Here is a 27,953-nt window from a genome sequence, read left to right on the forward strand (position 1 = left end):
CTCCAAAACCCTGAGTTTGTTTTTCATTTAGGTTTACTTTTATAAGAATTTGCTCTGCCTGGGGATCAATATGCCTGTTTTCCTCACAACAGTATGATTTAGCTAGCTTGTTGATCTTTGTGTTCGCTTCCTCGAGAATGTCCTTTCTTCCAGCAAGACTGTGTGGGGCACCAGGCAGAGCGCAGACACGCCGGACTGCCTCCCTCCACCGCAGGCAGCGCTCGCCATGCACTGCGCTCCTCTTGTTGCGGGCTCTCTCCTCTGGGTTCCCCACCAGGTCATAAACTTTATGAGGGCACGGTTTTCTTTAACTGTTACAGCCTGATGCCTGGCAGAATAACTTGAGTAGATGCCCAGTGATACTGTGAAGCAACGAATTAATAACTACTACTTGTTTTTGCCTCCAGGATTGCCTTAGATTATTTTCCAAAGAAGAGAAGCTCACAGATAACAATCGGTTTTACTGCAGTCATTGCAGAACTCGACGGGATTCTTTAAAAAAGATAGAAATCTGGAAGTTGCCACCAGTGCTTTTAGTGCATCTGAAACGGTAAAGGAAACAAATTTTTCTACAATATTAAATGAAAGAATTCTAAGTCCTTCATTTTAAGTCGTTGTGTTGTACTGCCTGCTAAGGATGCATTTCAAAGGAAGATTATCTCGTTAGGGAAATAGGGCAGAAATGAGACTAGCTCCTTCTCTCAGTGTTTGCAAAAACTCTTTCATGTAATTTCATCTTTAAAAAAATGAAATTATTGCATTTCAAATACAGAATTTTACATCTTTATAAAACATCAAATAAAAATGTATTTATATAGAACACAAATGATTAGCCAATAAAATTTATCAAACAGTAAACTAAAAAAAGATTTAATCCTGTGCTGAAAATGAAATATAGAATGTTTTAGAGATTCATTTATTTCAGAGAGAGCGAGTGCTTACATGCGGAGGGGAAGTCTGAGAAGTTTGAGTCTCACACAGACTCCATGCTGAGCATGGAGCCCAACGCGGGGCGCAGCCTCCCCACCCTGAGACCACAACCTGAGCTGAAACGAAGAGTCAGGCACTTCACCGACTGTGCCACCCAGGCGCCCTGGAAATACAGGATGTTTTTAAAATGTAGTCTTGAAGAGGTTAAGGATGCCATTGTTGGGTGCAGACATTTTTGTCCAGATTTTTCCAGCCTGTGAAAAAGATCTGACTCTATAGTAGAAGGAATAAGAGTTGTAAAACATGTCCCAGGTCTTTTGATTTTTTTTTTTTTTTTTGGTCTCATATATAATCTATCCATGGAGTGATAAACTTTTTTTAAAAAAAAAAGTTTCATCTTTTTATTGAGAGCTGTTATTTTTGTTTCAAAGAAAGCATTTCTGTTTTAATTATTTGTTTCATTTTGTATTATTGGAGATTCTTTTGCAGTTACAGTAATTTCAACATTGATGTGTTCAAATTCCTCATGTAAATTTTCTAACAATCTTGTTACATCAGTTTTTCTCTTGAGGATTGTGGAGGTATAAACATTCTCTAAATGATTACACATTTGTTCTTTTAAAATTTTTAATGCTGCATAGTCTTTGTAGAATATCTAAAAATATAAATGGTTCAGAATTCAGTTTTTGAAAATTAATTCTGAAATATTACACCAACCAACATTCCAGTGTTTTGGTGTTTAAAGGAGCAGAGGATGTCAGGACAGTGGAATGCCATTGCAGTTTTCCCCTGCTATGCAAAAACAGAGTATTCCTACGAAATCTTTGTAAGCCAAAATGGTAAAAAGCAAAGAAGCGATTACCATTAATTTATATGGAAAATCTTTGAACATTTCCAGACCCCCAAAATAACCTTCTCTTGGGCTTTTCTGATACCTTAGGACACATCTTGCTAACAGATGCACAAAATTAAGATAAAACACAGCTGCCGCCAGACCCTTCAGAGCTGTGGCAGCTCGATGCGGAGTCGTCCAGGCCGCGCGCTGCTGGTGCCGCTCTCGCTGCTCAGCAGGCTGCCTGCTGCCTCGGCCAGCTTACTGCAGAGCACAGGCCACTCAGTGCTGTTTCCACTTTTTACCTTTTTTCTGAAAGGCAGAAATCCTCTTCAGATTTCTTTTGGTTAGCAAAAACAGGTACTACTATTTAAGTCTTCCATAAAACAAAGCAGTGTCACGCCAACTTTTGAAAAGCGGGGGATACCTGTGTGGTCTGTGTGTTTGCAGGTCCCAGCTCCAGTGTCCCGGCAGTACGGTCTTAAGTGTAGGGCAGCTCTCCTCACTCTTCACAGGTCCTTCCACGACTGAAATTCTGCGTGAAACGGTTTACGGTCCTGGCTAAAAATCTAGAATGTTAAGGAATGAATTAGAGTCCTTCTGATATTTTTGGTCTGTTGGTATAATTGCTATCATGTTTTGCTCTGCAGTTTTTCCTATGATGGCAGGTGGAAACAAAAATTACAGAGCTCTGTGGACTTCCCATTAGAAAATCTTGACTTGTCACAATATGTTATTGGTCCAAAGAACAATTTGAAGAAATATAATTTGTTTTCTGTTTCAGTAAGTATCTTATTGAACTAAATATTTTCATATTTGCTTAGAAAAAGTTTCAAGTGGTTCCTTCATAGGAAAGTAACAAAGCTTTGAATTATTTAAAATATGTTGATAATTTCAGTTTGAACGGATTTTCAATCTCGTTTGGCACAGAATCACTACGGTGGGCTGGATGGAGGCCACTACACTGCCTATTGTAAAAATGCAGCAAGACAGCGGTGGTTTAAATTCGATGATCATGAAGTTTCTGATATCTCTGTTTCTTCTGTGAAGTCTTCGGCAGCTTATATCCTCTTTTATACTTCATTGGGACCACGAGCAACTGACGTAGCCACATAAGGAGAAGTAGGTTATAAGCTAGTTATCTTTTAAGAGGCTGAGCAACACAACTCTTGACATACTTGCAAAGATACTGGATACCTATAGCTGGCCCTTTAGAGGAATTCTAGGACAGTGGGAGCTGTGTTACTACCACCATATATTTTAGGTCAGTGCTATTATCGAAAAACTGACCAATAATATTTAACAAGTATCGCAGTAAGCACTCCTTACAGGTACCATTTATTTCAAAACCTTTATAGTTTGCTCCAAAGTTAAAGTAACTAACTAGCTAAGCATTATCATTCTATAGCATTCTATTCTAAAAACCATTATATCCTTTATTTTCCTTTTCACTGTTATGGCCTTTTCACATTTCTAAATCCCAGCTTGATCTATGAATACTCTAGAATGATGTAAAGCAGATAGGAATGTATGTGTATATATTTATTGCACACTTGCACATCAAATCAGTGTACATAGTATAATATGTGGTCCTTTTGTGAAGCCTAGAACTCAGAGGATTGTTCATTTTTCTTTTGGCCTATTCTGAGTAACTGCAGTGCTTTCTTAGGGAAATGACAGGGCAAAGCTATTTTTTTGTTGGCTTTGGGCTGTATTTGTGCACTAAATCTTTATTCTAAAAAAATAAATGGAAACTTTTCTTTAATTTTTTAAAATGAGAATTTTCATTTTCACCTACATTAAAATCTTAATGAGAAAAATAATTTAAAACCCTGTAAGTGTTCTGTCTTTAATTTTATATTAGCAAACCATTTTATATACATAGCTACACTTTATCCTGCTATATTGATTTAAGATTTAGTTCACTTACCCTGTTGTATTAGGACCCGATTTTACTCTGCCTTCAACTTGATCCAAAAATGCATAGAGCACTTAGGATTCTCCGCGTTGGGAGTCAGAATTTAAACAAAGGGACAGGAGTCAAGCATGACTGCAAAGTGAGCTGCATTAAGAACCACATCTTTACAAAATGATGTAGTCAAAGAGATAAGTAAAAATTCTCCATATAAAAATAAGATTGTAGAAAGCGCTTCTGAAAGATGTCACCATTGGTGGACTGTCAGGGAGAGGATGAAAGGATGGGTTCTTTCATGTTCTGCAGTTGGTCTAAGAGACTTATTAGAGTTCTTGGCTAAATTGTCTGATCAATTAAGTATTTTCAAATCATATTCTTAAGGTCACAGAGCCATTTGAACAAAACTTACTTTTGTTGAGCTCCATGAAGTATCTCTGGAAAATAATTTGTTGGATATATATAATTGATATTCTATGATTAAAAAATTCACCTTAATAAACATTCAATTTCGAAGCCTGAAATTGATACATAATTTGCAGTGCTTTGAAGGCCCCCATCGATCAGCATTTCATCGTTTGCATGCTGCCTTTTTCAGTAGGCCCGGACCTATCTTCTTTGGTAGAGTCTTATTGTATAAAGGGGTACATAACATACCAGAAAGACTTAAAAATGTCAGCGATGCAAATAAGTTGCAAGATTTTAATGACAGAGCAAAACTTAAGTACCAGTTTGATTGCTTGTTTTGTAGTTTTCAGGAAATACCATTTTTCCTAGCTCTTGCATTTTTTTATAGGTATAGAAAAGGGCTGGCAGCTGTAGAACAGGAGATAGGCTGTAGCAGTTTGAACTGAAGTATCTGGTATCTCACTGACTCGTGTGTCATCAAAGCTATACCAGGCCTGGGTCACTGAGTTCTTGCAAAAAGCAGTGTAGTGGCCACCATCCAGGTCACCGAAGTGGTTCTAGGGGAAGAAGGCATGTCAGACTTAGTATTCACATGCAAATAACTATTGGAACAAGAAAGGTAGGGCCCAGAATATTTTTCATAATTGTCCCTTACACTAAGTTAAAAGGAAATGGTAATATTGTTAAATCCAACATATGGCCTAACTGCTATATTAGTTTTCATTCATTGAACTGTTTCTATATTGGGCCCATTGACCATTTAAAGAGTCTGAATGAAACAGGATAGTGTTCGGCGGCATCGAATATTTATCATTGGATATTGAGCACCTACTATATTACACAGACTATGAAACATTAAAGGAAACTGTAAAATAAGAAGAGAGTCCTCTTTCCAAAATGAGCTTAGTTTAGTTTGGAAGATAGGCTAAGGAGAGACATGAAAAAAAGACGTTTAATGTTGGGACAAGACGTTTAAACAACTGCATGCTGCTACAACACAGTTTGAGGAGCTTGGGCACAACAACCCCCTCAGTCACGCAGCATCCAAAGAAGAACCCGTTCTGTTCTCTTTTTCCCTTGTCTCTCCTGACCCAGCAAAGGAATGTTTGGAACAGACACTGGAGAACGCCACTCCTCACAAGGTGGTATGGTGTAGAGCAGGGGTCAACAAACCAGTTGCCCATGGGGCAGATGCACCTGTTTTTGCGTGGCCTGTGAGTTAAAAATGCATTTCATATTTTGTATGGTTGAAAAAAATTATTTTGTGACATGTGAAAATTACATAAAACTCAAATTTCAGTAAATAAAGTGTTACGGGAACACAGCCATGCTCATTCATCTTATGTTTCTCAGTGGCTGCTTTCACACTACAGCAAAGCTGAGTAGTTGCAAGAGAGACCGTGTGGCCCATGAAGCCTAAAATATTTACTATCGGGCCTTTTACAGAGTAAGTTTGCTGACCCCTGGTATAGAGGGAAGAAGATGGAATTTTTTTTTTTTAAGGTTTTATTTGTCAGAGAGAGCACAAGCAGGGAAGCAGCAGAGGGAGGGAGAAGTAGGCTCCCCGCTGAGCAAGGAGCCTGACGCAGGACTCAATCCCAGGACCCCAAGATCACGACCTGAATCGAAGGCAGACACTTAACCGACTGAGCCACCCAGGCGTCCCAGAAGATGGATTTTTATAGCCAATTCCGACTGTGAATTCAGCTCTAATACTACACAATGACCTTAGGGAAATTATTTAAACTTTCTGAGCTTTAATTTCCCCATCTATGAAAATGGGGTAATAAGATATGTCTTGTACAGCAGTTATCAGATATTTTTGATATTACAGAACTAGCACATAGGAGGTACTTACTAAACGTTCCCTTAGACCTTCACTTCCCTACCTCTCACGTTACGTCTTACAGAAATATCCCAGAGCTGACACTTTTAAAGGTCCAAGCTCTAGTCCTGGTTCTTGCCCTGTGACCTTAAGCTGACATGCTTTAGCTTCCTTATTGATGAAATGGTGCCCATGATAGTGTGATAGAATTTGAGAAAAAAACATCTGGTGGGTATGTAGAGTCCAGAAGATGAAGTATTGTTCCAAACGGATCAGACTGATCACAGCTGGATGATTGTTCAGTTTTGATAACAATGCAAAAAAAAAATTTTTTTTTACATAATAGAAGGTAAAACATCTTTCTAGACTTAAATTTCTAGCAGTTATGGCAGACAATTAGCGTGAAAGCCTTAGTTACACAACTGTAAGGAAAGTTGGATAAACTTGGTAAATACCCTTTGAAATACATGGCTGATGTTAAGATTTTATAGTGCGTAATCCCCAGAGGCCAAAAACCGGAAATAAGAGAGTAGCCAGATACGTGGTTGAGGCCATGACCATCAGGCATAAAGACAGTTCCTGGTCTCTGGAACCAGGTGCCTGGATTTCAAAGGTTACACAAGCACGGGAGGTCAAGTCTTAGGTTTCCGCAAGGTGGGTGTTGGATGGAGATCCACACACAGACAGGATTCTTAGAGACTCGCCCTCAGTGAAGGATAAGCTAGTACTTGTCTTACCTTATGCTCTGGTGCAGAGAAGAAGTCATTCCTGGAATTTGTTACCACAGACCTGTCTTACTTGAGATTCAAAATTACACTACCTATATGGTCTCAGAAGCCTGTGAATTTATTTTGGGGGTTATTTTGAGAATTATTTGGGCGGCACTTGGCCAAAGGAAAGAATTACATTCTGTTTCCGGATAGGTGTGCCTTAATTCAGGCTGTACAGGATACGAACATATAAAACCGCAGTGGTGTTCCGCTCGCAGTTCAGAATTAGAGAACACACGTGGAAAGAACCCCCCCATGAGTAAGAGTCAGAAGCAACAAATGGCACGATTAACTCCCCCTCCTGAGGACTTTAGATAATAGATTTACCAAATAGGGACTACAAAAAAAGCATGTTTAAAGTGACGGGGACGCCTGGGTGGCTCTGTCAGTCTGCCTTTAGCTCCGGTCATGATCCCGGCATCCTAGGATCGAACCCCGCTCCTAGGGGTTGGGCTCCCTGCTCAGCGGGGACTCTGCTTCTCCCTCTCCCTCTGCCTGCAGCTGCCCCAGCTTATGCTCGCTGTCAAATAAAATCTTTTAAAAAATAAAAAAAGTGATAGACATTTAAGAGAAGGAAGCTAACAAAAAACGAAAGAGAACTTCCAGAAATGAAAAATAGTTTAAAATTCAGTATAAAAAAATTGGTGTAGAAATTAAATAGTACGTGGAATTGGAGAGACAATGAATAAACTATACAAATGAAACTAAGGAAATTACCCTGAATGCAGTAGTGATGAAAAATTGAGTAAGAAGAGTCAGTGTATGCCTCGTAGAAGTTCCAAAAGAGGAGAGTGTATTATAGGAGCAAGACCATTTTAAGAGTGATAATGCCTGGAAACCTCATAAAAGTCACGATTCTTCCAATTTGGGAAGTACAATGAACCACGGGTAAATAAAGATAATACTGCAGAACAACGAAAGCGAAGAGAAAAATCTTCAACGCAGCCAGAAAGAAAAGATAATCCACATTCCTGCAGACACTTTACAGGGCAGAAGGGATTGTCCTGGTATCTTCCAAGTGCAGAAAGGAAAAAACCTGCAACGAAGAATACTCCACCCAGCAAGGCTGTCACTCAGAATTGAAAGGGACGTGGAGTGCTCGCTTGGGCAGGACATACACTAACGACGGAGCATGAGAGAGAAGTCTAGCTGGGCCTCTGCCCAAGGAGGACACGCAAATTCACGAGAGAGAAATACCGGTGAAAGGAGTTCATCCCCGCTAACGCTACCTTACAAGCAAGGTTAGAGACTTCGTTTAAGTGGAAAAGAAAAGGCCATAAACTAGAAGAAAATTATGAAAGGGAAAATTTTCACAGGTAAAAACGCAAACACACAAGAAAGGTAGATCAATTGCTTATTAAGCTAGTAAAGATTAAAACACAAAAGTAGTATAAATTATATCTACACAAATTAAGGAAGATAAAAAAGATGTAAAACAGGACATCGATATACATAAAACTTGGAGGGGCAAGTAAAATGTGCTTTTAGAATGTGTTCAAACTTAACCATCAAAACTTAATACAGACTGCTATATACATCGGATGTCATATAGGACCCCCCTGGTAACCACAAACCCAAACTTACGATACACAAAAAACAAAGGTGTCCAAGCATGACACTGAATAAAGTCAGCAGAGAGCTAGAGAAGGAATAGAGAGGAACTACAAAACAATCAGAAAGCAATTAACAAAATGGCAGTAAGTACATACCTATCAACGCTTAGGTCAAATGTAAATGCGCGACATGATCCCATCAGAAAACACGGCAGGACTACTGAACCGATGGAGAGTAAGCCCCCTCTAGATGCCTAACAAGAGTTTCACCTCAGACTTCTGAAGACACAGAGTGAGGCGCCGGGCTGGCTCAGTGCGTAGAGCGTGTGACTCTTGACCCCAGGGTTGTAGGTTTGAGGCGCCATGTTGGGTGCAGAGATTACTAAAAAATAAAATCTTTAAACAAAAAAAAAAAAAAAAGTCGCTTAAAGTGAAGGGATGGAAAAAGATATTTCATGTAAATGAAAACAAAAATGTCTGGGGTGGCAATCCTTCTATTAGACAAAATAGACTTTGAAACAAATACAGTAAGAGACAAGGAAGGGCTTGACATAATAAATTCATCCAACAAGAGGACATAACAATGGTCAGTGTCTGTGTACCCAGTAGAAGAGCAACTAGACACGTAGAGCAAACGTTAAAGGGAGTCGGAGAAGGTGGCGGATTGGGAGGATCCGGAGCTCACCTGACCACAGACGCAATGAGGCAACAGCTGCATCCGTACAGCGAACTCTGAAAATGACCTGAGGATGGGAAAAACAGACCCTGTACAGTTAGTCTAAAGAGAAGGCCACATCAAGAAGCGTAGGAGGTATGGAGATGACCAAACCCCTGGCAGGACTACCCACAAACAGGAGGGACACCGCAAGCACAGATGGGGTGAGGATCGGACCCCCACCAGGCACCCCGGCACTGAGGACCTGCCCCGGGAAGAGGAGTTCCTAACATCTGGCTTCGAAAACCAGTGGGGATTCACTTCGGGAGCTTCAAAAAAATCAGTAGGACTTCATGCTGGGAGAGCCAGACGGACTAGGAAACTGAGTCCTTGCCCTTAAAGAGCCAGCATAAAACATAATTCAGCCAGGGGAGATGTGGTCCAAGATGGTGATGGAGGAAGCCCCTGAATTCACTCTCTCCACAGTACACACCAAATCACACCTATTTATAGAGCAACTCCTCCTGAGGACCTGGGGGCCAACTGAACAGCCTCTGCGCAGCGGAAGGACAGCAAGAGAAATGGAGACCCAGTAATGAAGGGTCTGTGGGGAGGGAGAGCACCGAGGGACCAGGAACAGATTCCTCTGTCCTCGCACACAGAAAAAAACCCAGCGGTTTAAGAGAGCCCCCCCCCCCCAGTTAGCGCTCATGATAGCTCTAGCATTTATGCCAGGGTGACACAGGCGCAAGCACGCTGGAACACTCCAGGCCCAATGCACTTCAGCTTCGGGCAGCTTAGCAGGGCACCTGTGACGCAGACCACTCTGAAACCTGCCAATGGACATCTACTTCAGATGCAGCCGTCCTGGCGGGGGTGCCCCCCAGGAACCCCGGCTCATGTCTGCCTCAGTTCCAGCCACCCTGCCAGGGCCCTTACAGCACTGGCCACCCCACACTGGCCTCAGCTCCAGTCACTCGGCCAAGGCACACCCTGTACGGGACACTCCGGGAAACGCTAGCTTGAACCTCACTCAGTGGCAGCTGTCCCACCAGTGGGAAGAGCCCTAGGACAACCCACCTTGCAACCACTTCTGCTTCAGAGCTGTCCTGCCAGGACACACTGTGTGGAGGCCCTGGGGACCACACGCTGGCCTGTGCCCAGTTTAGCTTTAGCTGGCCTCCCAGGGCACCTTCTGAGCAGAGTGCCCCAAGACCTCTCGGCCTATACCCCACCTCGGCTCCAGCAGAGACTCCTGAAACACCCTAGGCTTACACTCCAGCATCGGCTACCCTGCCAAGGACCCTCTGTGTGCAGAGCCCTGCCCCCCCCCAGCTTGCACCCACTTTAGTTTCACCTATCTTGCCAGGGCAGCCCTGCAGAGCAAGGCCAGGGACCTCCCATCCCTCACAACACCTCAGCTCCAGCTGCCCTGCCAGGGCACCCCCTGCAGACTGCCCCAGGACACCCCAGCTGATAGCTATTTCAGCTTCAGCTGCCCTGCCAGGGTCCCGTCGCACATAGAACCCCAGGACACCATGGCCTGCCTCCGCTTCAGTTTTGGCTAGCCTGGCAGGGGGCCCGCTGCATGAGAGCCACAGCATCCCTGTCTCGCACCCAGTCAGCTTCAGCTGTCCTGCCAGGGCGCCTGCTGTGCAGAAGCCCCAGGACACCCTGGATAACACCCCACCTTAACTTTAGCTACCCTGCCAAGGTGCCTGCTGTGCACTGGGCCTCAGCGTACCCTGGCTTGCACCTGCTCTAGCCTCCGCTGCCGTCAGGGCACCCACTGTGTGGAGAAACCAGGGACCGAATAGTCTGCACTCACTTCAGCTTTAGCTGTCCTGCCAGGGCTCCCACTAGATGGAGCGCCCCAGAACCCTCAGCCCACACCATCCACAGCTCTAACCAGCCAGCATGAGTCACCAAGCACACAAAGTCTGCATAAGGGATGACAAACACAAGACCATTCCTTCAAGATTAGGAAAGGGAGCCATTCCACCTAATGCATACAAACAAACACGCAAGAGGATGGGAGACAGAGGAATACGCTCCGAAAGAAAGAACAAGACAAACCCACAGAAAAAGAACTAAATGAAATGGAGATAAGCAATGTGAAGAAAGAACCGAAAATAACGGTCGTAAAGATGCTCACTGGGCTGGAGGGAAGAGTGGAAGAACTTAGTGAGACCTTCGATAAAGAGAAAATATGAAGAACACAATAACGGAAATGAAAAATACACTAGAGGGAATCAACAGATTAGCAGATGGAGAACACATCAACAATCCTGAAGACACGGTAATGGAAAGCACCCAGGCCAAACAGCAGAACGACAAAAGAATCTTTAAAATGAGGATACGTAAAGGGACCTCTCGGAAAACATCAAGTGAACGTTTGCATTATAGGGACCCCAGAACAAGAAGAAGAAAAAGGGGCAGAAAACTTATTTGAGGAGGGGCGCCTGGCTGGCTCAGTCGGTAGAGCAGCAACTCTTGATCTCAGGGTTGTGGGTTCAAATCCCCATTTTGGGTGTAGAGATTTCTTTTCTCTTTTTTAAGATCTTATTTTTAGGAAAAGAAAACTTATTTGGAGAAATAATAGCTGAAAACTTGCCTAAAGAAGGAAATAGACGTCCTCCTTCAAAAACACAAATTTTAAAGAAAGAAAGCCAAACATGGTACTTCTGAAACTCATCACAATAAAATAAAGCAAGAGAATAAAGGACCAGAACAAATCTACAACAACAACAACCAGAGAACAACAAAATGGCACTACATATGCCTATCCTTAATTAAATGGAAATGACCTAATGCTCCAACCAAAACTCATAAGGTGGTGAAATTGATTAAAAAACAGCAACAACACAAACCACTATTATGCTGCGTATAAGAGACACCTCACAGCTCATGTCACATATAGACTGAAAGTGAAGGGTTGGAAAAACATTTACCAAGCAAATGGAAGTGAAAAGAAAAAAGCCAAGTAGCAATACTTATCTCAGCTAAAATGGACTGTAAAACAGAGAAGAGACAAAGAAGGGCATTACATAACAATGAGGGGATCAATCCAATAAGAGGACGTAACAACTGCAAAGTCTATGCACCCAACATTGAAGTACCTAAATATATAAAGAAAATATTAACAAACCTAAACAGATAAATTGATAATAACACAATGGTAGTAGAGAGCCTTAAAACCCCACTTACGTCAATGGATAAATCATCCAGGAAGAAAAATCAATAAGGAAACCATGTCTTTGAATGAAACATTAGACTACATGGACATAAAGATATATATATAGGAACACTCCACAGAAAACAACAGAATGCACGTTCAAGTACGTACAGAAAATTCTCCAGATTAGATTATATGATAGGCCACAAAAAGTGGCAGTAAATTTAGGAAGACTGAAAACATACCATGCATATTTTCAGACCACAGTAGTATGAAAATAGAAATCAATCACAAGAAAAAAAATGGAAAAAAAACACAAAACACAGGGAGGCTAGTAAACATGATACTAAACAGCCAATAGGTCAGTGAAGCAAGCAAAGAAGTTATAAAAAAAAAAAAAGTGAACACACAAATGGTCCAAAATCTTTGGGATACAGCAAAAGCAGTTCTAAGAGGGAAGTTTATAGTAATACAGGACTACCTCAAGGAAAAAGGAAAACCTCAAATAACCCAACCTTACACCTAAAGGAACTAGAAAAATAACAACAAATGAAGCCCCAGGTTAGTTAGAAGGAAGAAAATAATAAAGAGCAGAGCAAAATTCCAAAAAATAGAAGAGGAAGGAAGGTTTCCAAATTTATTCTTTGAAGCCAGGATCGTCCTGACACCAAAACCAAAGACACCACAAAAATACTACAGGCCAATATCCCAGATAAACAGATGCAAAAATCCTCCACAGAAAGAGCGCCTGGTCGGCTCAGTTGGTTAAGGGTTAAGTGGTTAAGGGTTAAGGGTTAAGCATCTGCCTTCGGCTGGTGTCATGATCCTGGGGGCCTGGGATAGGGCCCCACTGTTGGTCGAGTGGGGCTCCCTGCTCAGTGGGGATCCTGTTTCTCCCTGTCCCTCTGCCCTTCCCCCGACCTCCCCTCCATAACACTTGTGCTTGCTTGCTCTCTCTCATGCATTCTCTCTCTCTCAAATAAAATCTTTTTTAAATGATAGAGATTAGCGTGGCCCCTGCGTCAGAATGACATTCCAATTTGTGCCATTTTGTATATTGAAAAAAAAAAAAAAAACAACCATTCACCACAATCAAGTGGAATTTATTCTGGAGATGCAAGGATGGCTTAGTATTTACAAATCACTAAACATGATAGACCACATCAACAAAAGAAAGCATAGAAATCATATGATCACCTCCACAGATGCAGAAAAAGCATTTGGCAAAGTACGACATTCATTCATTTTAAAAAGTCTCAGTAAAGTGGGTTTAGAAGCAACATAGTTCAACATAATAAAGGCTGTATGACAAGTCCATAGCTAACATCATGTACAATGCTGAAAAACAGAAATTGTCCTCTAAAAATCAGGAGCAAGATAGGATGCCCCCTCTCACTTTCATTCAACATAATACTGGAAGTCCCTGCTGCAGCAAGCAGACAACAAGAAAAAAAGAGGCATCCTTTTTTTTTTTTTTTAATGTTTTTTATTATATTATGTTAGTCACCATACAGTACATCCCTGGTTTCTGATGTAAAGTTCGATGATTCATTAGTTGCGTATAACACCCAGTGCACCATGCAATACGTGCCCTCCTTACTGCCCATCACCGGTCTATCCCATTCCCCCACCCCCCTCCCTCTGAGGCCCTCAGTTTGCTTCTCCCGGCTCCCTGCTCTGCTGAGAGCCTGCTTCTTCCTCTCCCACTCCCCCTGCCTGTGTTCCCTCTCTCGTTGGCTGTCTGTCAAATAAATAAAATCTTAAAAAAAAAAAAAAAAAAAAAAAAGAGGCATCCTTATTGGTAAAGAAGGTCAACTGTCAACTATTTGCAGCTGACATGATACTCTACATAGACGATCCCAACTCCACCAAAAAACTACTAGAAAAAAATGAATTCAGTAAAGTTGCAGGATACAAAATTAATACCCAGAGGGCTGGGAAGATGGTGGAGTAAAAGGACCCTAAGTTTGCCTCAACCCACAGATAACACCCCTATCAGCCTAAATCACCCAGAAAACACCCCAAAGCCCGCTAGCACAACTCGAGTCAGGAAGGAGGCCACAGCGAGGAAGGTGGGAAGGGTGAAGACGCCGTCTGGGAGCGGAGGCGCCGAGAAGGGCGCAAGACAGACTTTCACCCCCGGAGCCCATCGATGGGGAGGACGAATCTCTGTAATGTTTGCCTTGGATGGTGAGAGGGGCTGAATTTCATGAGTTCTTAACCTCCGCGGGCTTAGCCTGGAATTTTAAAACTCATCGGGCTTGGCCCTGGGAGAGACTGGAGGGCGTCAGGAAGCAGCGGCCCTGCCTTAAGGAGACGGAGGGACAGACAGCCTGCGCAGACACCGCGTAGAACGAGCAGTTTGAAAAGCGCCTGCGGCGGTCAGGAGGGGGAGGGAGCTGCTCATCTGGGAGTGTGGCCCGGAGAGGCGGGGATGGCGGGGAGACCCACGCTGCAGGAAGAGAGGAGCCGGCAGGCGCCGTTTCTCTGCCCACGCCGCCACAAACCACTGGCCACGTGCGGCACGGAGCGCAGCCCCGACACTCCCACCTGCTGTGCGTGCACCAAGCCCCGCGCCCCCGCCCCGCGTGCGCGCATCTGCCCTTCCCGGCCCGCTCACGTGCGTCCTGGTACTGCGGGCCCATCCCCCAGAAGACCAGTGCAAACCTGTTACCACCGCGTCTCCTGAATTGCCTGTCTCCCGGGACATCGCTTCCAGCGGCGGTCGGGGCAGGTCTCCTTTTGCAAGCGGACCACCCCACACCGCAGGGCCCTCAACAGGCAAAGACAGCCTCTGCCGACAACTGGACTGAAGGAAAACGAGGCCATGAGTCAACAGCAGGCGCACACAGCATACATAGGAGACACCCGCGGAAGCTCCAGGTCCTGGGGGCCAGGGGACACGACGCTGCAGGACCTCTTCCTCCTAGAACTATTACCATCAAGAGCAAGAGAAGTAGCTGAGCTTCCTAACACAGAAATAGAGAGACAAAATGAAGAGACAGAGAAACATCTCCCAAATGAAAGACCAAGACCAAACCAGAGAAAGAGACCAAAGTGAAATAGATAGAAGTAATATGCCTGACAGAGAATTTAAAGCACTCATCACAAACATGCTCACTGGACTTGAGAGTGGAGGGCATCGGTGAGACCCTTAACACAGAGATCAAAACAAAGAAGGATATCGGGGCGCCTGGGTGGCACAGCGGTTAAGCGTCTGCCTTCGGCTCAGGGCGTGATCCCGGCGTTCTGGGATCGAGCCCCACATCAGGCTGCTCCGCTATGAGCCTGCTTCTTCCTCTCCCACTCCCCCTGCTTGTGTTCCCTCTCTCGCTGGCTGTCTCTCTCTCTGTCAAATAAATAAATAAAATCTTTAAAAAAAAAAAAAAAGGAAGGATATCAGCTAGTTCTTTGTTTTTACTCAAAAAGCATATACCTTTTTATAGTTCGTGACTTCTGTGAGCACAACTTTTTTGTATGTGTGTATATCCCTTTAATCATTGCAACATGGTAGGGTTGGGATTCCTTACTTCCTCATTTTCTTATAGGTTTTAAATTTCCAACCTGTTAAGTGAATTTGTAGACCAAATCCCAAAGGAACTTTTTTTGTAGTTGGTTCTTGCAAAATGTGTTTGGTAAACAAACTCAAAGTGAATTCCTAGAGTGTTTTAGTATTTATCAAATAACTGACCATTTCCTATAGGAAGGTAAGAAAATTTCGGCTTTGTTTTATTACAGTTTATACAAAGTTCTGTGACAGGGCATCTTCTTTGCTTCCAGGTCACTGGAGATTCAGAGCCTGGCACAACTGTCAGCTTTATTCTGACATAATTCTGAGACTAAGGGGCAAGGATCACATCTAATGACATGTGTTCCTCTGCTCTGTTATATACTGTTATTAATGATTAAACTGATCTTAACAAAATTCCGAGCGGTGGAACCTTGAAATGCATGTGCAAGGTTTATGATAAAATGACTTGGTTAGCATTTTAGTAACACTTCAAAGTGTTTTTGTTTATTTTCTAGACTAAATGTAGGGTTGGTATGAAGTAAAAACATCTAATGGTTAATTTCCCATTTGTGTTTTATGTTCTTGAATACCTTTTTTGGGTTACTTAAGGAGATTTAAAAATCATTAATTTTGGTCAGAAAAATAATAAACATATCTTATAAATATTTTTTAAAACACCAGAGATGAACACAATAAATGAAATTAAAAATATACATGATGGCATAAGTAGCAGGCTAGATGAAGCAGAGGAAATAATTAATGACCTGGAAGGCAGAGTAATGGAAAGTAATCAAGCTGAGGAAAGGAGAGGAAAGAAAATTATTTAAATGAGAATAGTCTTGGGGAACTCGGCAACTCTATCAAGTATAATAACATCCATGTTATAGGGATCTCAGGAGAAAGAGAGATATAAGGGGGCAGAAAATTTATTTGAAGAATAGCTGAAAACTTCCTTAACCTGGGGAAGGACACAAATATCTAGATCCAGGAAGCAAAGAGATTCCCACCAAAATTCAACGCAAGGAAGTCCACACCAAGACACGAGGTAATTAAAGTGGCAAAAAGTAGTGATAAAAAGGTTTCTTAAAGAAGAAAAAGTGGACAGTTACATACAAGTGAAATCCCAGAAGGCTGTATTTTTCAGCAGGAACTTTGAATAGATCATGTCACTCCCTTCTGGCCTACGAAGTACAGAAAAGGAAAATCTACAGCCAAGAATACTCCATCCAGCAAGGCTATCATTCAGAAGAGAAGGAGAGTGAAATAGTTTCTCAGACAAAAAACTGAAGGAATTTAGGACCAGTAAACCAGCCCTACAAGAAATATTAAAAGGGACACTTTGAGTGAAAAGAAAGACCATCAGTGAGAGTATGAAAAGTAAAAAACACAAAAGCAGTAAAAATAAATATTTCTGTAAATCAGTTAAGGGACTTATAAAAGGATGCAAAATACGACATCATATACCTAAAACATGGGGGACAGAGAAGTAAAGAATGGGGTTAAACTTAAGTGACCATCAACTTAATATAGACTGCTATTTGCAGAAGACGTTACATACAAACCTAATGGTAGCCATAAATCAAAAACAATGATGTATATGCAAAGAATAAAGAGAAAGGAATTCAAATATATCAAAGAAAGCCAACAAAACATGAAAGAGAGCAAGAAAGGATCAGAATATCAATAGAAACAACCATAAACCAAGTAACAAAATAGCAACAAATACATAGCTATCACTAATTACTTTGAATATAAATTGACTGAATGCTCCAGTCAAAAGACATAAGATGGCAGCATGAATTAAAACAAAACCAAAAAAGAAACAAACAAAAAAACTAGACCCATCTATATGCTGCCTATAAGAGACTCATTTCAGACCAAAAGAGACATGCAGATTGAAAGTGAGGGGATGCAGAAACATTTATCATGCAAACGGATGCCAAGAGGAATCTAGGGTAGCAGTACTTACATCAGACAAAATAGACTTTAAAACAAAGACTGTAACAGGAGATAAAGAACACTATATAATAATAAAGGGGATGATCCGGAAGAATTAACATAGTTAAAATGTCCATGCTACCCAGAGCAATCTACACTTTCAATGCTATCCCGATCAAAATACCGAGAACGTTTTTCAAAGAACTGGAACAAACAGTCCTTAAATTTGTATGGAACCAGAAAAGACCCCGAATCTCCAAGGAACTGTTGAAAAGGAAAAACAAAGCTGGGGGCATCACAATGCCGGATTTCGAGCTGTACTACAAAGCTGTGATCACAAAGACAGCATGGTACTGGCACAAAAACAGACACATAGACCAATGGAACAGAATAGAGAGCCCAGAAATGGACCCTCAGCTCTTTGGGCAACTAATATTTGATAAAGCAGGAAAAAACATCCAGTGGAAAAAAGACAGTCTCTTCAATAAATGGTGCTGGGAAAATTGGACAGCTACACGCAAAAGAATGAAACTTGACCACTATCTCACACCATACACAAAAATAAACTCCAAATGGATGAAAGACCTCGATGTGAGACAGGAATCCATCAAAATTCTAGAGGAGAACATAGGCAGCAACCTCTACGACATCGGCCAAAGCAACCTTTTTCATGACACATCCCCAAAGGCAAGTGAAACAAAAGATAAAATGAATTTATGGGACTTCATCAAGATTAAAAGTTTCTGCACATCCAAGGAAACAGTCAGAAAAACTAAGAGGCAGCCCACGGAATGGGAGAATATATTTGCAAATGACACTACAGATAAAGGACTGGTATCCAAGATCTACAAAGAACTTCTCAAACTCAATACACGAGAAACAAATAAACAAATCAAAAAATGGGCAGAAGATATGAACAGACACTTTTCCAATGAAGACATACAAATGGCTAACAGACACATGAAAAAATGTTCAAAATCATTAGCCATCAAGGAAATTCAAATCAAAACCACACTGAGATACCACCTTACGCCAGTTAGAATGGCAAAAATAGACAAGGCAAGAAACAACAATTGTTGGAGAGGATGTGGAGAAAGGGGATCCCTCCTACATTGTTGGTGGGAATGCAAGTTGGTACAGCCACTCTGGAAAACCGTGTGGAGGTCCCTTAAAAAGTTAAAAATTGAGCTACTCTATGATCCAGCCATTGCACTACTGGGTGTTTACCCCAAAGATACAGACGTAGTGAAGAGAAGGGCCATATGCACCCCAATGTTCATAGCAGCAATGTCCACAATAGCTAAATCGTGGAAGGAGCCGAGATGCCCTGCAACAGATGACTGGATTAAGAAGTTGTGGTCCATATATACAATGGAATATTACTCAGCAATCAGAAAGAATGAGTTCTCAACATTTGCTACAACATGGACGGCACTGGAGGAGATAATGCTTAGTGAAATAAGTCAAGCAGAGAAAGACAACTATCATATGATTTCTCTCATCTATGGAACATAAGAACTAGAATGATCAGTAGGGGAAGAAAGGGATAAAGAAAGGGGGGGTAATCAGAAGGGGGAAAGAAACATGAGAGACTATGGACTATGAGAAACAAACTGAGGGCTACAGAGGGGAGGGGGGTGGGGGAATGGGATAGACCGGTGATGGGTAGTAAGGAGGGCACATATTGCATGGTGCACTGGGTGTTATACACAACTAATGAATCATCGAGCCTTACATCGAAAACCGGGGATGTACTGTATGGTGACTAACATAATATAATAAAAAATCATTATTAAAAAAAATAATAAAAAAAATAAAGGGGATGATCCAACAAGAGGCTATAACAATTGTACATATTTACGCACCCAACACAGAAGTACCCAAATACATAAAACAGTAACAAAATAAAGGAAATAAGTGATAATAATATAATAGTAGGAGAGTTTAACACCCCTCTTACATCAATGGACACATTATCTAAACAGAAAATCAACAAGAAAACAATGGCTTTGAATGACGACACAATGAACCAGATGGATTCACCAGATATATTCAAACATTCAATCCTCAAACATCAGACTACGCATTCTTTTCAAGTGCACAAGGAACATTCTCCGGAATAGATCACATGTTAGGCCACAAAACAAGTCTTGACAAATTCAAGAAGATCAAAGCATACCATGCATCATTTCTGACCACAATGCTATGAAACTAGAAATCAACAAATACATGGAGGAAAGAACACAAATGGAAAGAACACAAATACATGGAGGTTAAATAACATGCTACTAAACAATGAGAGAGTCAACCAAGAAGTCAAAGAAGAAATAAAAAAATCACATGGAAACAAATGAAAATGAAAACACAATGGTCCAAAATCTTTGGGATGCAGCAAAAGCAGTTCTAAGAGGGAAGTTTATAGCAATACAGGCCTACCTCAAAAAGCAAGAAAAAGCTCAGAAACCTAACCTTATGCCTCAAGAGCTAGAAAAAGAAGAACAAACACAACCCCAGAACAGCAGAAAGAATAAAGATTAGAGCAGAAATAAATGATAAACTAAAAAAATGATAGGACAGATCAATGAAACCAGGAGCTGATTCTTTGAAAAGATAACAAAATTGATAAACCTCTAGCAAGACTCATTAAAAAAAAAAAAATAGAATCCAAATAAAGAAAATTACTAAGAGGAGAAATACCACAGAAATACAAACAATTGTAACAGAATATTATGAAAAGGTATACACCAACAAACTGGACAGCATAGAAGAAATGGCTAACTATCTAGAAACATGTAACCTACCAAAACTAAAGCAAGAAGAAATAGAAAATTTGAACAGATCAATCACCAGCAATGAAATTGAAGCAGTAACCAAAAAGCTCCCCGAAAAACAGAAGTCCAAGACCAGATGGCTTCACAGGTGAATTCTACCAAGCATGTAAAGAAGAGCTAATGCCATTCTTCTCAAACTATTCCAAAAAATTCAAGAAGGAAAATTTCAAAATTCATTCAATGAGGCCAGTATCACCCTGATACCAAAATCAGATTAAAAAAAAAAAAAACCTCAAAAAAAGAACTACAGGCCAATATCTCTCAGGAATATAGATCCAAAAATCCTCAACAAAATATAAGCAAACCAAATTAAACAGCATATTTAAAAAATCATATACCAGTAACAAGTGGGATTTAATACTAGGATGCCAGGGTGGTTCAATATTTGCAGATCAGTGTGATACATTTCATCAATAAGAGAAAGGATAAAAACTTTATGATCATTCCAACAGATATAGAAAAAGCATTTGACAAAGTACCTTATTCACTCATGATAAAACAGTCTGCAAAGTAGGCCTAACGGGAAAAATCATCTCAACATAATAAAGGCCATAAATGAAAACCCAGAGCCAACACCATACTCAATGGTGACAACCTGAGAGCTTTCCCCTAAAGTCAGGAACAAGACAAGAATGTTCACTCTCACCACTTTTATTCAACATACTACTGGAAGTCCGAGCCACAGAAATTAGACAACATAAAGAAATAAAGTTCATCCAAATTAGTAAGGAAGAAGTAAAACTATTTGCAGATGACATGTAGAAAACCCTAAAGACTCCACAAAAAAAAAAAAAAAAAAAAAAAAAAAACAACTACTACAACGGCTAAATGATTTCAGTAAAATTGCAGGATATAAGTCAATGTACAGAAATCTGTTGCATTCCTATACACCAATAATGAGGCAGAATAAAGTGAAATTAAGAAAACAATTCCATTTACAATTGCACCAGAGCTATAAAATATCTAGGAATACACGTAACCAAAGAGGTGAAAGACCTGTACTCTGAAAACTATGAAACAGGGATGAAAGATGGATTGGAAGAACAAATATTGTTAAAGTGTCTATGCTACCTAGAGCAATCTATACACTCAATGCAGTCCCTATCAAAATACCATCAACTTTTTTCACAGAGCTGGAAGAAATAATTCTAAATTTGTATGGAACCAGAAAAGACCCCGATTAGCCAGAGGAATGTTGAAAAAGAAAACCAAAGCCGGTGGTATCACAATTCTGGACTTCAAGCTCTATTACAAAGCTGTGATCACAAAGACAGTATGGTACTGGCACAAAAACAGACACATAGATCAATGGAACAGAATAGGGAACCCAGAAAGGGACCCTCAACTCTATGGTCAACCAGTCTTTGACAAAACAGGAAAGAATATCCAATGGAAAGAAGACAGTCTCTTCAATAAATGGTGTTGGGAAACTTGGACAACCACCTGCAGAAGAATGAAACTGGACGATTTCCTTACACCATACACAAAAATAGACTCAAAATGGATGAAAGACCTAAATGTGAGACAGGAATCCATCAAAATCCTAGAGAAGAACACAGGCAGCAACCTCTGTGACACTGGCCACAGCGTCTTCTTGCTGGACACATCTCCAAAGGCAAGGAAACAAAGGTAAAAATGAACTATTGGGACTTCATCAAGATAAAAAGCTTTTGCACAGCAAAGGAAACAGTCAACAAAAACAAAAGACAACACACAGAATGGGAGAAGATATTTGCAAATGTCTTATCAGATAAAGGGCTAGTATCCAAAATCTATGAAGAACTTATCAAACTCAACACCCAAAGAATAATCCAATCAAGAAATGGGCAGAAGACACAAACAGACATTTCTCCAAAGAAGACATACAAATGACCAAGAGACACATGAAAAAGTGCTCAACATCACTCGGCATCAGGGAAATACAAATCGAAACCACAATGAGATACCACCTCACACCAGTCAGAACGGCTAACATTAACAAGTCAGGAAACGACAGATGTTGGTGAGTGATGAGGGAACAGAAGGCAAGTTGAGAACAAAGCAGAAACTGACACCCCGCACCCCCCCCCCATGGGACTTCGTGACATTCCTCAGGCACCCCTGGCTGCCGAAAAGCTAAGGAAAAGAAAAACAAATGATTAACTGACAGAGATCACAATCCTGGGAGGCCTGGGTCTCCCTCAGTTTACACATGTCCTAGTGATTTACAAGGAAGAAGCTTTCTTATCAATAGCCTAACTTCCAGAGACCCAGAATTCAGTTTCCTGAAGCCCTAACATTACCATCCCCTCCATAAAACTGAGGGAGGCTGAGGCAGAAGGAAATATAAATAAAACGGAATTTCTTTCTGGACCTGCAACCCATTAATAAGGACACGTGATAGGAGGAAAGTAACATTCTCCAGGGATGCTCCCAACTATCTTACTCTTGACACCTTCTAGAGGGGCCAACGACCTTAACTTGACAATAGCAAGGCCTCCAGTGTCCGAGTCTAACATATGAAAGTACTTTCTCAACCTCCCTTCTTTCCTTACCTTCCCCCAACCCCATGGTATATAATCAGCCACCCCTCACAACTGCAGTGCAGCTCTTTCTGCCCACGGGTCCTGTCCCCGTGCTTTAATAAACCATTTTGCACCAAAGACAGCTCAAGAATTCTTTCTTGGTCAGTGGCTCCGGACTCCACCCCACTGAATCTCACCCATATTCTACGACCGCATCATATGGCACCCGAACGTGGGGCTTTGAGTCTTTACATCTGGACTCTGAGCTTCGGTGCAAAATTGGTGAGTACTTTCCCTTCTTTTCCTTTCCTCTCCTTTCTGGGGCTCTTCAAGGAGTACGGTCTTATTGGAACACTTTCATGTCGCTAGGTCAGGCTGCAATCCTCTAGCCGGTGGCTACTCTATGGGGAAGAAAAAGCTTGCCTTTTGGCTGGAAGTTAGTACCCCGGCCGGGATGGTAATAAGACCCAGAAACTTGATGCCCTCTTTTTACCACTGTCCTTATACAAAGTCATCTGTCTTGGGCACAGGACAGCCACTTAAGTGACTAGCACGGCTGCCAATCTTAAGACTCCCGTGTGAGGTTTCCTCCTGATGGATCTAATGCGATCCCCTCCACATTCCTGGTCTAGCTGCTTCTGGCCGCGGGACCTCCACCTGGAACTGGCCGAAACCAGTACCCGATGGAATTATAACCCAACCGGGGACCGTTTCCTAGGGAAGTTGGTTGTAAGGACCACCCACATGTGTTGGAATGTCGCTTAGACCATGATGGATTTGTCTTTACTGTTTTCCATCAATGTCCTCTACTAATTACTTAGACTACAAAATTTGGTAATTCCCCCTTGTTAAACTTTTCTAGTTTTCTCCATGGATTAAATACAGCTGGTTCTTCAAGGCAAGGTAAAATAAGGTGTGACCTTCATGGCACGACTTTCAAGGCATGGTATTTCAGTCCATTCACCAGGCACCTATCGGCAGCCTAGGATGCGATGGGGTAGGGGAGGGACGCCGGTATCCCTCCTATGGGCCTTTTATGGCAGGAATGCCTTCACGGGAAGGCAGGATTGCGATCAATAGCGATTTTTGTTGAGGGACGCCTCCGGTCACTTTTGACACATGGGAACCTCTGACATATCCTGTGTGGGACACCACCCAGGAGTCAGGGGGGATTTTGGTAATGGATCTTCTTTACTTTTCTAGGAACATGGGATCTTCTTCTTCTGTTCCCAAGGATTCTCCCTTGGGATGCCTTTTAACCCATTGGAATCAATTCGGACTGCAAGATTTAAGAAAGAAGAAGCTGACCTTTTTCTGTAATGTCTCATGGCCTCAATACTCCTTAGGAGATGAGGAAAAATGGCCCATTAATGGGGCATTAAGCTTCAGTACAATCCATCAGTTAGATCTATTGTGCAAGGAAGAGGGCAAATGGACTGAAGTCCCATACGTCCAAGCTTTTATGGCCCTAAATCAGGATCCGGACCGGAGGGCCTCTTGCAGAATGTGTCTAACCCTCAACCAGATTAACACCCCCCCCTTGGATATACTGGATGATGATTGTCTAAATAGGCCAATTCCTCTTAATAAATCTGAGATATCAGAGGAAATGGAGGCCACTCCAAAGAAAGAGGACACTGGCTCTGTTGCTACCCCTCCTCCTTATAAATCCCAAGACCCCTCTGCTCCCAGCCCAGCTGGACGTACTAGGAGCGGGACTCCCTCTCTTCCAGGAGCTCTGTCCAAGTATGGGATGCACCCTCTTAGGGAAGTTGCTAATGGGGAAGTGGGCACAATTAGGGTCCGTGTCCCATTCTCCACTGCAGACCTGGCTCAGATAACACAACAGTTAGGGCGATATTCTGAAAAGCCCTCTCAATTTATTGAGGGCTTTCAATAAGTATCTATTATGTTTTATTTGACCTGGCGGGATATATATACATATCATCTTAACTTGTTGTTGCACCCTGAGGAAAAGAAGCGAGTCTGGGAGGGAGCGCAAGAGTTCGCTGATGAACTGGCCGTGAGAGATAGGGGACGTCACCCAGCTGGGGGTGCTGCTGTCCCTAGCACCCAACCATACTGGAACTATCAGGAGAATAGTTCAGGGAAAGAAAAACAAAACCATATGATTACTTGTTTAATAGAAGGAATGAAAAAGGGATTCTGTAACCCTGTAAACTTTGATAAACTTCAGGAAGTTACACAAGGAACTGATGAGAATCCGGCTCTATTTCAGGGCCGATTGGTAGAAGCCATCCGTAAATATACAAATTTGGACCCAACTCACCCGAGGGAATAACTATACTAAATACACATTTTGTAAGCCAGTCAGCACCTGACATCCGCCAAAAACTAACTAAAATGGCTTTGGGTCCTCAAACTCCGATCCAGCGCCTACTAGACGTAGCGACCGGAGTCTTTAATAGAGATATGGCCTTATGGCAAGAGAAGGACCAGAGAGCCACATTACAGGGTAAGATCCAGGCTAAAATAATGGCTGCTGCTATTGCGGATTCCCCACAACACCAGACTAACCAGGGGCACAAGAAAAGGCCGGTATCAGACACAGAACTAGGTAAGTCCCCGTGCTATGGATGTGGCCAGATCGGACATTGGAGCAGAGAATGTCCAAATAAGTGCTCTCCACTAGGGCCATGTCCTGTCTGTAAAGAAACAGGACATTGGAAGAGAGACTGTCCCCATCTCCAGAGAGAGAGGAGGACAGGAACTCACTTCCCTGCCCGAGAGTCGAAGCTGGAGGAGCTGGCATGACAGGGCCCTGAGGCTGGTCCAGCTCCCTTTGACGTCAAGATGACTGAGCCCCGGGTTACCCTGGATGTGGGAGGTGGGGTAATCAATTTTCTTATTGATACGGGAGCCACTTACTCGGTTCTTATTCAGCACTCTGGCCCTACTTGTCTTTCTAGCCATAAAATTGTCGGCATAGAAGAAAAAACTAAAACGTGCCGTCAGACAATGCCTTTGACCTGTAAATATAACAGTCAATTGGTTACTCATGTTTTTCTAGTTCTTCCATCTTGTCCCACTCCATCACTTGGACGAGACTTAATGTACAAACTGGGAAGCCGGTTTGCTCTTACTAAAAAAGGGGATGGCTTGTTCTCTTTAACATCTGGAGAGCCGAACCCTTACCCTGATATCCCTTCTGATATCTGGAAGTAAATCCACAAGTTTGGGATTGCCATGTGCCAGGGCGAGCTCTGAAAGCCCAACCAGTTAGAGTAACTTGAAAAGACCCAGCCGTTATACCTCATAAAAATCAATCCCTCTGAAACCCGAGGCCAAGGCTGTGTTGCAACCACTATTGATAAGTTTCTCAGACGTGGCATTTTAAAGCCTTGTCAAACTCCTTATAACACTCCCGTAGTACCAGTTAAAAAGCCAAATGGGGAATATCGGATGGTACAAGCATTAAGAGCTATAAATGAAGCAATTATACCTATTCATCCCATAGTACCAAATCCCTATACTATTCTCACCCAGGTTCCTGGCGATGCCAATTGGTTTACGGTATTTGGCTTAAAGGATGCTTTCTTTTGTATCCCTCTAAGTGAGGAGATGCAATCACTCCTTGCTTTTGAATGGGCCTCACCGTCAAGCCCGCAGGGTACTCAATTAACTAGGACAGTCTTGCCGCAGGGATTTCGAGATAGCCCTCACCTTTTTGGGGCTGTTCTTAGTAAAGATCTCCGTGGTATCTCCTTACCCCAAGGGACTATAATTCAGTATGTGGATGATATTTTAATCTGTAGCCTGACAAAAGAAGCATCTGATAGCAATTATATAACTCTACTTAATTTCCTGGCAGACAGAGGATATTGCATTTCTCCAAAAAAGGTACAGATATCTAAACAAAAGATACAATATTTAGGATACGAGCTAACACCAGGTCACCGGACCCTGTCTACTAACAGAAAAAAAGTTATATTAGATCTTGGACCCCCAGCTACAAAGAAACAACTTCATACCTTCCTAGGTATGGCAGGGTTTTGCCGCCTATGGATTTCTGGCTTTGGACGCCTGGCCAAGCCATTGTATGATTCAGTTAAAGGCCCTGATGATGAACCTTTACTTTGGACCAAAGCTCAGCAGACAGCCTTCCAAACATTAAAAACTAGACTCCTGTCAGCCCCAGCTTTGGCCTTACCAAATTTGGAGAAACCTTTCACTTTGTATGTGGCAGAGGAACAGCGACAAGCTTTGGGAGTTCTCACCCAAAAGTTAGGGAATGAAGCAAGACCGGTGGGCTACTTTTCAAAGTCGCTTGACAATGTAGCCCAAGGGTGGCCAGCCTGTCTTCGAGCACTGGCTGCCACAGCCCTCCTCGTAGAAGCAGCCTCAAAGCTTACTATGGGATGGTCCCTAACAGTAATGACTTCACATCAGGTTCAGAGTGTCTTAGAAACGAAGGGCCCCCAATGGATGACAGGAGGTCGCCTTACTAAATACCAGGCTATGTTTTTAGATACGCCTGAAATAATACTTAAAACCTGCCAAACTTTAAACGCAGCTACCCTTATGTCTGGACCGACCATCATACTTCTGTGGGGCATAACTGTTCAGAGATCATTGATCCTATCTATTCTAGCAGACCAGATTTAAAGGACTCCCCTATCAAAAATGCAGATGATGATTGGTTTACTGATGGCAATAGCTTCCTGGATAAGGGAGAAAGAAGGGCTGGATATGCTATAGTCAGTCTAATTAAAACTACTGAGGCAAAACCCCTCCCACTTCCGCTCAAAAGGCAGAAATAATAGCACTCACCCGTGCTCTCCAATTGGCAAAAGGCCTAAAGATTAATATTTATACCGATTCCAAATATGCTTTTCTGGTACTACATGCCCATGGAGCGATTTGGAAGGAAAGGGGACTACTATCAAGCCATAACCCCCCAATCAAACATGGGCCCGAAATCATTACCCTTCTTGAAGCTGTTCACCTACCTAAGGAGGTAGCTGTGATCCCCCTAAAAGGACCTCGAAAGGATATGACCTTAGAACCTAAAGGAGACAGTTGAGCAGACCGTGCAGCCAAACAGGCAGCAAAAGATAAATATTAATCCTTATTCCAGTCCTAACTCCA

The 27,953-nt window shown here is 42.2% G+C and overlaps 2 protein-coding genes across 3 annotated transcripts in view; one reads left to right on the top strand and one right to left on the bottom strand.

Annotated features, from left to right (window-relative positions):
* USP8 (ubiquitin specific peptidase 8) overlaps positions 1–3,585 on the top strand; it is a 74,250-nt gene extending 70,665 nt beyond the window's left edge. For both annotated transcript variants that reach the window (XM_045812026.2, XM_045812027.2), the window contains 3 exons: positions 408–550; positions 2,413–2,545; positions 2,693–3,585. In XM_045812026.2, coding sequence (XP_045667982.2) covers positions 408–550; positions 2,413–2,545; positions 2,693–2,878 — 462 coding nt within the window. In that variant the 3' untranslated portion in view covers positions 2,879–3,585. The remainder of the gene's footprint in view (positions 1–407; positions 551–2,412; positions 2,546–2,692) is intronic.
* A 533-nt stretch (positions 3,586–4,118) lies between these two features.
* Positions 4,119–27,953, bottom strand: part of USP50 (ubiquitin specific peptidase 50) — a 45,739-nt gene continuing 21,904 nt past the window's right edge. Inside the window, exon 7 of the mRNA XM_045812028.2 lies at positions 4,119–4,639. Within this exon, the coding sequence (XP_045667984.1) occupies positions 4,448–4,639 (192 nt within the window). The 3' untranslated portion in view covers positions 4,119–4,447. The remainder of the gene's footprint in view (positions 4,640–27,953) is intronic.

Source organism: Ursus americanus, chromosome 36 (genome assembly GCF_024610735.1).
Source record: "Ursus americanus isolate L20-20 chromosome 36, mUrsAme1.1.p, whole genome shotgun sequence".
NCBI classification, from domain to species: domain Eukaryota; kingdom Metazoa; phylum Chordata; class Mammalia; order Carnivora; family Ursidae; genus Ursus; species Ursus americanus.